This window comes from Aulostomus chinensis, chromosome 3, assembly GCF_037954235.1.
Source record: "Aulostomus chinensis isolate RoL2024-O1b breed Wild chromosome 3, RoL_Achi_v1.0, whole genome shotgun sequence".
Taxonomy (NCBI): domain Eukaryota; kingdom Metazoa; phylum Chordata; class Actinopteri; order Syngnathiformes; family Aulostomidae; genus Aulostomus; species Aulostomus chinensis.
The window spans coordinates 1,992,043-2,004,885 of NC_141322.1; the positions used below are offsets into that span (position 1 = coordinate 1,992,043).

At 46.7% G+C, this 12,843-nt stretch overlaps 1 protein-coding gene across 5 annotated transcripts; it reads left to right on the plus strand.

The window, feature by feature from the left end:
* The first annotated feature begins 520 nt into the window (after positions 1–520).
* On the plus strand, positions 521–12,715 carry LOC147267360 (solute carrier family 41 member 1-like). Of its 5 annotated transcripts, none has more exons than XM_086197897.1 (10): positions 2,552–3,769; positions 4,545–4,652; positions 5,088–5,159; positions 5,801–5,945; positions 6,024–6,170; positions 6,786–6,930; positions 7,024–7,103; positions 9,942–10,076; positions 11,125–11,273; positions 11,450–12,715. In XM_086197897.1, exons 1-10 carry the CDS (start codon positions 3,590–3,592, stop codon positions 11,486–11,488), a joined length of 1,200 nt encoding a protein of 399 aa, XP_086054023.1. In that variant the 5' UTR covers positions 2,552–3,589; the 3' UTR covers positions 11,489–12,715. The 5 variants fall into 5 exon arrangements, with proteins under 5 accessions (XP_086054014.1, XP_086054023.1, XP_086054000.1 ...); XM_086197874.1 differs by having other exon boundaries at positions 2,553–3,769; positions 11,356–12,715; XM_086197908.1 differs by lacking the exon at positions 2,552–3,769 and adding an exon at positions 3,791–4,203 and having other exon boundaries at positions 11,356–12,715.
* Positions 12,716–12,843: the final 128 nt, after the last annotated feature.

Below are 12,843 nucleotides of genomic sequence, written 5' to 3' on the forward strand. Positions count from 1 at the left end.
ACTCATCAGGTAATAACAACTCATCAGGTAATAACAACTCATCAGGTAATAACAACTCATCAGGTAATAACAGCTCATCATGTAATAACAACTCATCAGGTAATAACAACTCATCAGGTAATAACAGCTCATCAGGTAATAACAACTCATCAGGTAATAACAGCTCATCAGGTAATAACAGCTCATCAGGTAATAACAGCTCATCATGTAATAACAGCTCATCAGGTAATAACAACTCATCAGGTAATAACAGCTCATCAGGTAATAACAGCTCATCAGGTAATAACAACTCATCAGGTAATAACAGCTCATCAGGTAATAACAACTCATCAGGTAATAACAGCTCATCATGTAATATCATATCATATCATCAGGTAACGATGGCTGATACTGAGAGAAAAGTGTTGCATTGTCACCATTGTTTACTTTTGCCAGTCCTGTAGGGTCAAAGGTCATGCTTTCACCTTTGTAATTTGTCTGTGCCTGTCGACCGTCCCCAGTCATCAGCTGGGCTGCAGACCAGAGGTTGAGCAACACCTCCTCCACCTGGCAGCAGTCTGGTTTGAATGGGCTGCAGAGCAACATGACGGACGAGGAGAAGCTCCACAGCTCCAACAGAGAGTCACTCCAGGCGCTCTGCCTCCAGGTGCTCCCATCCTACCTGCTGGCGGGGCTGGGCATGGTGACAGCCGGCATGCTGCTGGACCGGGTGCAGGTCAGGACCAGCAGAATTAGGTCTGCTCAAGCAAGAAATCTGCCGTGTGGTCAGTTGAATGTCAGAAAACTGTGAGAGTGTCTTGAGTTGAGCTATTAGAACTGTTCCTCCTATTGATATTATTAGAACTCGATCAAGTCATCAGTAGATAATTCAACCAGCTGTCACCGCTCTGGTTCTCTGAGCGTAAACCCTCTGACGGTGAGTGGATGCACAGTAACGGCAGAACGTTGTCAGCGCTGGCGGATATCAGTCATTGTGGGTTTCTGGTTCCATGGATGATTTTTCAGTTCAGTTCAAGACTAGTTGGGTTCTGATTTTTTTTTCGGCTCCTCTGATGAGAGAAAATGGCTGCAGTGTTCGGTCTGGTGCTGATTTGGGGAAGCAGGATTGTGTTCCACTGATTTAGCCAAGTTTTATGGCAGCATCAGTTGTTTGAGAATTTCGGGGCCCCTAACAGAACCTAGTTGGGGGCCACTGAGGTCCTGGTACCGGCCCCGGTACCGGCCCTGTTACCTGCTCTAGTCTGCACAGGAGAATACATCACCCTCAAAAGCTGAAGGTACTTGATTGGACTCTCGGGGTGTCGTCGTCCAGAGGTCACGTGGGGAACCTGGGATAAGCGCTGATTCTTCCATGTTTGTGTGTCCATGTGACTCCTGGTGAGGTTTGGAGGTCACAGTGACCTCTAATGTGACCTTGCCACTCAGGAACAAATAAACTGGAGTGCGGTGAGCCCTCAGGCTTCAAGTGGACTTACAAGCAAATATTTTTTTAACTTTTGGCCCAAAGTGAGAGGAGAAAGGTCATTACTCTGTGGCGGCCGCGTCCTGTCCCGTGACCTTCACACACAGTGAAGCATATTTATGGACCAGAGGCATGAAGTGGTTCTGTTGATCATACAGGGAATCATGCTAAACAGCGAGATGTGTGTTTCTATGAGTATAATATACCGCCAGCGGTGTAGTTGTGTGTGTGATGGGCTGCTGGCAGAAGTAGCAAAAGTACACACTATCTACTGAAGTGGTAGTACTGTACTACTTCAACACTTCTCTCAAAGTATAAAAAAAAGGAAAACCTTTCTACCAGCTGTCCATAGCTAACGTGATGTCATGATATCTTGGACATTTATTTTTAAAAATAATATAATTTATAAAAACAATATAAAATAAAATATTTTGAACATTACCTTGATTTTAATATGCAGATCTGCTGAAAATATAAAAGACGTGGATTACGCTGGACGATGACCTGGAGAGTTTCTGGACAGTTCAGCTGTTGTTTGCCATCAGTCTCTGTTAGCATCAAGCTAAAGCTATGTGGCTGCTTCCTCCTGCGCTCTGGAGTTGTAAAAAAGTGAAGCAGGAGGGAAAAAATGCATCTGTGAGCTCAAGACTCCTATTTGTGAGAATTTGAAAGGCAATAGAAACGTTTTAGGTGAAGTATTATTCAAAGTACAGTAACAGAGGATTTGTACTTCGCATCTCTGCTCTTGTTTTCTGTCATCCCTCTAAAACACAAGAAATGTGGATAACATCAGCATCTCACAATCCACAACCAGGTGTGTGTGTGTGTGTGGGGGGGGGGGGCTGCAGAAAACCGGGGGCTGTTCAGTGTCATGTCCAAGGACACTGTTCAGCTGAGTCACTGTGAGTGCGAGGACGCGTCACTCTGTCCCTGCGTGCTTTGTGTGGTGTTAAGGCCAGAAATGAAAACAATGTTGTTTTTTATCCTTCTACAAATGCCAGTGAGACACCTGATGTCAGATGGCGAGGAGGCGGGTCAGTGAGTGAGGGGTTGGGACTCACACACACACCACGCTGCTGGGTGTTTCTCAATCAGGGAGGACACAATCTGTCCTTTCCAGGCATCATCGGCACCGTGTGTCAATGACAGGTACAGCAACGCACCTGCTGCTGCTCAGAGTGCGTCAGCAACTCACGCCGAAGACCAGCAGGAGGAGGAGGAGCTACTGAAGAGTGGGGGGAGCAGAGCTGCAGCGTCCTCTGATCAGATCGAACAAGAGACGAGTACCAGGAGGAACACTGAAGACAGACGTCTACTCACCTTGCCTGGGCCCAGCATTACCCACACACACACACACACACGCACACACAAACACACACAAGATTCCTCCATCACAACTGGAATCAGACAGACGTCATAATAGGTTTGAGCCCTGCAGCCTGGACGGACATCTCACCATCCATCAGAATGAGGAAGGGGCTTCCGAGCACTGAGACCCACTCAGGGCATCAGCGCAGGGAGGAGAAGGAGAGGGAGCAGTGGAGGGAGATGGATGAGAAGGAGCAGCGGCACCAGAGGACTGAGAAGAAGCTGCTGGCCTTCTGGATGTCCTTGTCCCACAGGACATGGACACTTTTCAGACCCCGTGAGAGACCGGGCTTCCAGCGGTCCACCTCAGCTGCCTGGCTGCTCAAGAGTGAGGCATGAGGGGTGTGTGTGTGTGTGTGTGTGTGTGTGTGTGTGTGTGTGTGTGTGTGTGTGTGTGTGTGTGTGTGTGTGGTAGGTCTGTCAGTTGCAGAGTGTAAGAAGAGGCATCACAGACCTGCTGTCAAGTGTGAAGTGCCATTGTGTGTGTGTGTGTGTGTGTGTGTGTGTGTGTGTGTGTGTGTGTGTGTGTGTGTCCATGTTGCTGCCCTGCGAACGCTGACCAACCCCTGAAGGACAAAACAAGCGTCCTGATCTCTGATTCCTGAAGCTGCGCAGCAACACAAACTCACCTGTTACACCGCGGAGTGAGGAGGCAGCAGAGTGGTTCTCTGGCAACAGCTAGGAGCTGGTTTCACGGACCAGGAGAGACACTACCAGACAGGAGCCGTTGGGCGAGTAATGGGTTAAGAGAGACCAACCATGGTGGTGACCCATCTGACCCTGGAGCTGCGTTTCCAGGGGAAGAAGCTGCAGGGCTTCACCTGTAAACTGACCCGCTCAGCTCAGGGCTTCCTGCCAGAGAGCTCGTGGATCATAGCAGCCCAGGTGCTGTCTGGCCTGGGCATAGTGGCGGCTGGGATGGTCATGGATACAGTGCAAGTATGAGATTACAGGACTGTACTGATGGAGGAATATGTTTGAGACTGATAAGTGTTTTAAAGTGATACTTCATCCACAAAGTGAATTTCACCCTCCAAGTACTCACGAACAGGTGTGAGGTGCTGAAACAGACATTTTAGTCCCTCCTGTCTTACATTTATGGGGCTCTAGAATGCAGGAGGAGCCAGGCATGTGTATTTAGCTTGAAGCTAATGGAGACAGACGGCTAACAACAGCTGAACTGACTGAAAACCACAAGCTGAGCGACACAACAGATTTTTTTTTTTTTAGCTAAAAAGAGACTGTGCCACTTCTGGTTCTGCCCTGACAGTTGGAGCAGTTGAACCAGTCATGCTAGCATGGAACTGAAGGGTTGCAGGTAGCTTGTTTTTAGCTCAAGTCAGAGTCTTGGTGGATCACTGGTCATACAAGACGTGGGTCTCACTGGTTCCTAAAGTGATATTTGTGGACAGTTTTGCTCTTGTCAGCTGTCACTCTCCGTTAGCCTTTAGCTAGAATATGTGGTTTGACAGCCAAAGCACTGGTCTGGGGTGTTGTTTCACACTTGGAGAGTATTCATTGTTTTCAGTTGTTGATTCAAATGTGAAACAACACCCCAGACCAGTGCTTTGGCTGTCAAACCACATATTCTAGCTAAAGGCTAGAGGTCATCTGAATTGTTACTTTGTGTTATTTTGAAGGAAAGCTGAGGATTCTAACCTCTCAGTGGGACGGAGTGGGGCGTTAATCAGAGGCGGCTGTGGGTGTGTTTCAGCACTGGGAGGTGTTTACGGAGATCTCGGAGGTGTTTATCTTGGTGCCGGCCCTGGTGGGCCTGAAGGGGAACCTGGAGATGACACTGGCATCCCGACTGTCAACAGCAGTAAGTGGTTACACTCACGCGCACACACACAAAACACACATACACACAAAAACCCTTCATAGTGAACCAGTTTTGAAATGGAATTCGCTGGACACCATTGTCCTGGACACAGTGGCGGCACTTCTCAAGTATAGCATCTCTGTGAGCCTTCAGTCCTTCTTTCCATCAGCAAAACCAGACCTGGTCCATGTCTCTGAGTGTCCGTGCTGAGGAGCTCCTGCTGCACACGTCGGTCTACGCTCTTTGCAGCCGCAGTGATGTCATTAATGCAGCAGTGGAGCATTATGTTGGCTTGTGTTGGGGGAAACTGAAGGAATGAGAGTTGGAGTACACATATAGTACATTAAACCTGAAGGAAGAGATACTGCGAAAGGAGTCCAGATTAGTGGAAATGACTTCTGCACATTAACGTGTGGTTGTGAACGTCACTCGCAGGCCAACACGGGTCAGATGGAGGAGCCTCAGCAGCAGTGGAGGATAGTGTGCTGTAATCTGGCTCTAATCCAGGTGACACACACACACACACACACACACACACACGGGTCTGGCTTCAGGACAACTGCCTTGCTGGCACAATTAAAAACATCAATGCACTTTTAATCTCAGCTAATTGAACACAAAGGAGGAGAAATCATTTCTTAATGAGGGTGAGAAGATAAGGATCATGGTCTTGATTCTTCCATCAACCTCGCATGACGCTTCAGGTAGTTGACTTGTGCCCCCCCACACCTCCAGGACGTTCCCTCCAGGCCTTCCGCCTCAGCATGGTGTTCTATATTTGGCAGATGTTCAGGGAACTTTCAGGATGTTCTGGGAATGTTCAGGGAAGCATGTGTAGGACGTTCCACTGGAGTCTCCAGAGAGTTTGCAGAACTTGATATTACAAGAACCTGTAGGGGACTAGTAAGTGAAGTTTTTTTTTTTGGTTCTGCTCTCACTTACGAGAACACTTTCACAAATTTAAATCCCAGAAGAGGGAAAGTGTGTTTTATCTAAAATATTCCTCAAACATTCCCAGAACATCCTGTTGCCTCAGGGTCCAACAGACCACGTCCTCTGATCGACTACATCTTGGAGAAGAAGGCAGCCGAGACGGCCTCGGAAGGTTCAAGGAAGGTGGCATCTGAAGCTCTGTCCTTCGTCTTCAGGTCCAAGCCACAGTCGTAGGCTTCCTGGCAGCAGTTGCAGCCGTGGGACTGGGGGCTCTGACCAGGGGGAGGGTGGATGTCACCCAGGCTGCCATCCTGTGTGCCAGCAGCGTGTCCACGGCCTTCATCGCAGCTCTGTTGCTAGGTGGGATGCAGCCGCGCTTTCAAAGGCCCAGCATGCTGTCGAAAGTCCAAGTCACGCCTTCACCTTCTGCTCCATCAGGTCTGGTGATGGTGACTGTGATCGTTGGCTCCAAGAAGGTGGGCGTCAACCCAGATAACATCGCCACGCCCATTGCCGCCAGCCTGGGAGACCTCATCACTCTGTCCCTGCTCGCTGGGGTCAGCAGCTTCTTCCTGTGTTACCAAGGTCAGAGGTCACGTCACATCCATAAAGTGGAAGTAGCCACCACACTCTCAGGAATGGCTTTGACCAGTCGTGAAGATTCCTTCACTTCTACTCCCCAGTAACTGGAAAAAGACTATTTAAGGAACTGCAGATATTAATGTGTAGGAATGAAAGGAACACACACACACACACACACACACACACACACACACACACACACACACCACTACAACTACTGATTTCCTTCAGAGTACATGGCATTAATGAAAACTGTCCTCTGTCACTCACTCTGACTGCTGGTGATGAGGAAATGCGGTGAAACTCCCAAACCACAGCATCTCTGAGGCATCGCACACGTTTGGGCTCCCCTCCTTTGATTGATGATATTTGACCTTCATTCGCTGAGAAAAACCCCTGAAACGGCTTGGAGCCCCTGAAGAGGCCCGCTTCACACCTTGAACCCCCCAGGATGCATTGACTGTGGTTTGGGGGTGTTCCAGCCAGCAGGGGGCAGCACAGTCCAGCCTCTCCTCCCTGCGTCTGGTTATCGTGGCATCATCAGAGACCAGTTTTTCTGAGGAGGCGCCAAGGACACGGCATGTATGGCTGATATATTCTGTACATGTTGCCCGTCAGACGCATGGTATCTGCCTCCTGTGGTGTGCAGCTGCTTCCTGTTACTGGTCCCAGTGTGGGTCATTATTGCTCGCCAGTCTCAATCAATCAGAGAGGTCCTCAAGTCAGGCTGGCAACCAGTCATATTAGCCATGTCCATCAGCAGGTGAGCCCACATTCCGCACCAGACACCCCCGCTGTTGGTCATGTGACCGTTTGAGTGCTTCTAACGACTCCTGTGTGGCCGTCTCGCTGCCAGTATCGGTGGTTTGATCCTGGACAAAACTGTCAGCCTCCCAGACTACGAGGGAATGGCGGTCTTCACTCCAGTAATCAACGGTGAGTGACGTAGGAGGGACGCACTGCCACAAGCTCCTACCTGTTCAGAAACCAAGGTGAACTAAATTAGGAGAACAACTTGTCTTGTGTCCACAAAATGATTATTAGAATTTACGTTTCTGAACTCAAAGAGGAACAAAGACGTCTGAAACACTCATTGCTCGTTACTCAGTGACGTCTCAGCTACAGCCGACGTCACGGAGAGAGAACCAACAAACAGAAGCAACACAGAACCAACGCAGAACACAGATCCAACATAGAACCAACACAGAACAAACAGAACCAACACAGAACCAACACCAAACACAGATCCAACACAGAAGCAACACAGAAAAAACAGAACCAACACAGAACCAACACAGATCCAACACAGAACCAACACAGGACAAACAGAACCAACACAAAACAAATACAGAACCAACACAGAACACAGATCCAACACAGAACCAACACAGAACAAACAGAACTAACACAAAACAAATACAGAACCAACACAGAGCACATATCCAACACAGAACCAACACAGAACAAACAGAACCAACACAGAACACAGATGCAACACAAAACAAAACAACTACAGAACCAACACAGAATACAGATCCAACACAAAACAAAACAACTACAGAACCAACACAGAATACAGATCCAACACAAAACAAAACAACTACAGAACCAACACAGAATACAGATCCAACACAAAACAAAACAAATACAGAACCAACACAGAAAACAGATCCAACACAGAACCAACACAGAACATAAAACCAACACAGAGCCAACATTAAACAAATACAGAACCAAAACAAAAGAAATCCAGAACCACCACAGAACAGAGATCCAACACAGAACTAACACAGAACAAACAGAACCAACACAAAACAAATACAGAACCAACACAGAACACAGATCCAACACAGGACAAACAGAACCAAAACAAAACAAACACAGAACCAACACAAAACAAAGACAGAACCAACACAAAACAAATACAGAACCAACACACAAAAAATACAGAACCAACACAGAACACAGATCCAACACAGAACAAACAGAACCAACACAGAACACAAATACAACACAGAACCAACACAATACAGACAGAAACAACACAGAACCAACACAAAACAAATACAGAAGCAACACAGAACACAGATCCAACACAGAACAAAAATCCAACACAGAACCAACACAAAACGAAGACAGACCCAACATAAAACAAATACAGAACCAACACAAAAAATACAGAACCAACAAAGAACACAGATCCAACAAAGAACCAACACAAAACAGACAGAAACAACACAGAACCAACATAAAACAAATACAGAACCAACACAGAAAACAGATCCAACACAGAACCAATACAGATCCAACACAAAACCAACACAGGACAAACAGAACCAACACGAAACAAATACAGCATCAACGCAGAACACAAATCCAACACAGAACCAACACAAAACAAAGACAGAACCAACATAAAACAAATACAGAACCAACACAGAACACAAATCCAACACAGAACCAACAAAAAACAAATACAGAGCCAACACAGAACACAAATCCAACACAGAACCAACAAAAAACAAATACAGATCCAACACAGAACCAACATGAAACTAACATGGAACAAACACAGAACCAACATAGAACAAACACAGAACAAACAAAGAACAAAGGACAAACACAGAACCAACAAAAAACAAATACAGATCCAACACAGAACCAACATGAAACTAACATGGAACAAACACAGAACCAACATAGAACAAACACAGAACAAACAAAGAACAAAGGACAAACACAGAACAAACACCGAACAGAGAACCAACACAGAACCAACATTAATGCATTCAGATATTTCGCTGACTGAGAACCCGGTGCAGCAATAATAATCTTAACATCCAAGCTTCATTATGAACTGTTGCATTCTAACACACAGAAGCTGAAATCCACCAGAACTGTTACTGTTCCCATGGTAACACTATGGGGCGGGGCAGGCGGGGCGGGGGCGGGGCAGGGGGCTCAGTTCCCAGGTCAACGCTGACACTGAGTCTCCAGAAGACTCGACCATTGCCCACAAAGTCTGGAGCTAAACAGAGAAGAAAAACAACGGCGTTGACATGAACCACAGACCTGATCAGAATGTCAACGATGCGTTCATGCTTCCACTGGGTTGGCGCCAGCAAACGCTCTCACCGCCGCTGCTGCGTGTCGCTGCCGCCGTCGTCCCAGTACAGGAAGCTCATTTGCATTCTCATTCAGTCCCTCTGACCACAAACGCTCCTCCTGTCTGTCCAAAGACCTGTGAGCCAAGAAGTTTCCCTCCGAGCCGAATAACACCAGGACACCGGTCCTGACTTGAACCCAGCTCATGGAGACACTGCCGGGCAGAATCTCTGAGCAGCACAAACCTCCGTAGGGTCGTAGGAAGCACATTTACAGTGCATGCATGTACTCCACTATGACTCTATAGACATACTTCAAATGTTCATCACCAACAGACTGTAAAGAACAAAATATGTATATACGTCATACAAACAACCAAATAAAACAGCAAAAAGTACCAGCAAGTACCAGAGAGAGTGCCGAGTTCTGTTCCCATGGAAACAAACAGCACGAGTTGATTTAGAGGCAAGTCCATCTTTTCAAGTGTGTTTGCAGATTAATGATGTTAAACTGCAAACACTGCACGAAGCTGCAACATACAAAAAATGTTGTGTGTTCTGTCGCTCCAACCAAACACATCCACCGTGTTCACTCTGATCCTGCTTTCTCTGTGGTGTCACTTGTTTGTTTCAAACTGGACCCGTGTCCTGTCTGTGTGGGTCCACGCAGGCGTTGGGGGGAACCTGGTGGCCATCCAGGCCAGCAGGATGTCCACGTTCCTCCACTACTGGAGCGTTCCTGCTGCTCCTCCGTCTAAAATGAGCAGCAACTACCCAAGACCCTGCACCTGCTTCTGCTCCTCAGGTCAGAGAAGGACACACTGATGATGATGATGAGGATGAGGATGATAATGGTGATGATAGTGATGATGAGGATGAAGATAATGATGTGATGATGGTGATGATGATGGTGATGATGGTGATGATGATGAGGTTGAGGACAATGAGGATGAAGATGATGATAATGATGATGATGAGGATGATGATGATGATGATGAGGATGATGGTGATGATGGTGATGATGATGATGGTGATGATGATGATGAGGATGATAATGGTGATGATGGTAATGATGAGGATGAAGATAATGATGTGATGATGGTGATGATGATGAGGATGAGGATGAATATGGTGATGATGGTGATGATGAGGATGAAGATGTGACGATGGTGATGATGATGGTGATGATGGTGATGATGATGATGGTGATGATGATGATGAGGATGATAATGGTGATGATGGTGATGATGAGGATGAAGATAATGATGTGATGATGGTGATGATGATGAGGATGAGGATGAATATGGTGATGATGGTGATGATGAGGATGAAGATGTGACGATGGTGATGATGATGGTGATGTGATGATGGTGATGATGATGAGGATGAGGATGATGATGAGGATGAGGATGAGGATGATGATGATGATGGTGATGATGATGAGGATGAGGATAAGGATGATGATGAGGTTGAGGATAATGAGGAAGATGATGATGATGATGATGATGAGGATGATGGTGATGATGGTGATGATGATGATGATGATGATGGTGATGGTGATGATGATGATGATGATGATGATGATGAGGATGATGGTGATGATGGTGATGATGATGATGATGATGGTGATGATGATGATGATGATGATGGTGATGGTGATGGTGATGATGATGGTAATGAGGATGAGGATGATGGTGATGATGGTGATGATGATGATGGTAATGATGATGATGGTGATGGTGATGATGATGATGATGACGGTGATGATGATGATGATGATCATGACGAAGAGGAGGAGGATGATGATGGATTCCTGATTTGAATTTTGTTGGTGTTTTTCTTCATGATTTCAGATGTGAACTCCAAATCAGCCAGAGTCCTGGTCACCCTGGTGGTGCCGGGTCACCTCTTCTTCCTGTACACCATCCACCTGCTGCGAGGAGGTCACGCGGCCATGACGGCCACCTTCATCACCTGTTACCTGTCAGCAGCTCTGCTTCAGGTCTGACCACCCTGTTGTTTTAACTCATACTAGTCTGTACAGAGAGGGAGGGAGGACCAGGCTCAGTGTCGTGTTGTCACAGGTGGTGATTCTGCTGTATGCCGCCAGCCTAATAGTGAGGTGGCTGTGGCGAAGGGGGCTGGACCCTGACAACTTCTCCATCCCCTACCTCACAGCTCTGGGGGACCTGCTGGGGACCGGCTTCCTGGCTCTGAGCTTCAGGCTGGTTCAGATGGTCAGCTGACACTCGGCAAAGCTTGTTGGATTGAGCACTCAAACCCCCTCACATCGACGAGAGAGCAGAACACAGTTCCAATACTCAGTACAAAATCTAGCAGATAGTTCAGGGTGGAGAAGTATTAATACACATCAGGACACCAGTAAATACTTCAGCTGTACTTCACACATACAAACACCTTCATGGACACACACACACACACACACACACACACACACACACACCCTGAAACTTTTGGAGGTGGATTCAGTCATTTTTATTGCAGCTCAATCTAATGTGTGAATATCTCAGTTTTGTTCTCCGGTGATTTTAATGGCAAACAAGTACAACAGCACAAAGTTTTTTCATTTGCAAACAAACAAAATTATCTCACATTTATTTGATTTGCAATTTTAAGAAAATGAGTGTGAATTGGGAAGTTTTGCTCTCGATTCTATTTTCCGATTCGCAATAAAGACACAAATTAACCTCCGCAGCAATGGTCGTAGCGGTCGTGCTGGCCAACACGAGCGCCTCTGAATTGGCACAACTTTTATTAATTAGAATTCACACAATATTTAAAACTTAAAGTTGATGAAGTCTGAATTGGCCTCAGAATTCAAAAGCGTGTAGAAGTAAGTTGGTTTTGCATTTTCACTTTGTGACAATCAGTAAAATAGTTGCTTGGCTCCTGAGTGTCACAACACACAGCAGCGACTGTCAGCAGCAAAAACGACCCCCAGCTGAGACCTGGGACTGGCGGTGGCTCCATCAGCATCATCTCTTTGGACTGAGCCACTGAATTAACCAGTCCTAGTGTCGGGGTCTGGGGGGGGCAATACTTGTACTCTCTTGCTCTCCCGTCTCCATAGAAACAAGCATCTTTGTGGGGCTTTTGCGCAGTAGTGTTGAAGCATCTGTACACCTGCTGTCTGCTCTTCAGTGTTAGACGCCACATGATTGTATCCAACGGTGTGTTTGTGCCTGTTGGACGTGGCGCCACCAGGACAAGCCGAGCCCTGTAGATGTGAGCCTCTGACGTTCCTGCTGGTCTTCCAGATGCTAACTGATGTTCTCGTGCTGTAAATGGTTTAGGACGCGTCTCTATGTGCACCTGCCTGTAGCTGTCGGTGTCATGACAACCATCCTGGATCACAGCAAACCTGTGCTTGTTAACAGAATTGTTTTGAATGTCAACAACGTTGTTCAACATGTCTTCAATAAAGCCGATAAACAAACCGTGTCCTCACGATATTTGTATCCAGAGTTTGTGAGTATTGTAACGATTATCGCACCTGTTTGATCAAAGCCAGTAAGACTCCATGGAGATCAAGCGTTCACATGACCTGATGA

Bases quoted from the DNA above. Each gene is read 5' to 3' on its own strand.
- LOC147267360 (XM_086197874.1), top strand. From the start codon at position 3,590: ATGGTGGTGACCCATCTGACCCTGGAGCTGCGTTTCCAGGGGAAGAAG. The intron at 3,770-4,544 runs GTATGAGATTAC...GGTGTGTTTCAG, and splicing joins TGGTCATGGATACAGTGCAA to CACTGGGAGGTGTTTACGGA. The intron at 6,931-7,023 runs GTGAGCCCACAT...TCTCGCTGCCAG, and splicing joins TTAGCCATGTCCATCAGCAG to TATCGGTGGTTTGATCCTGG.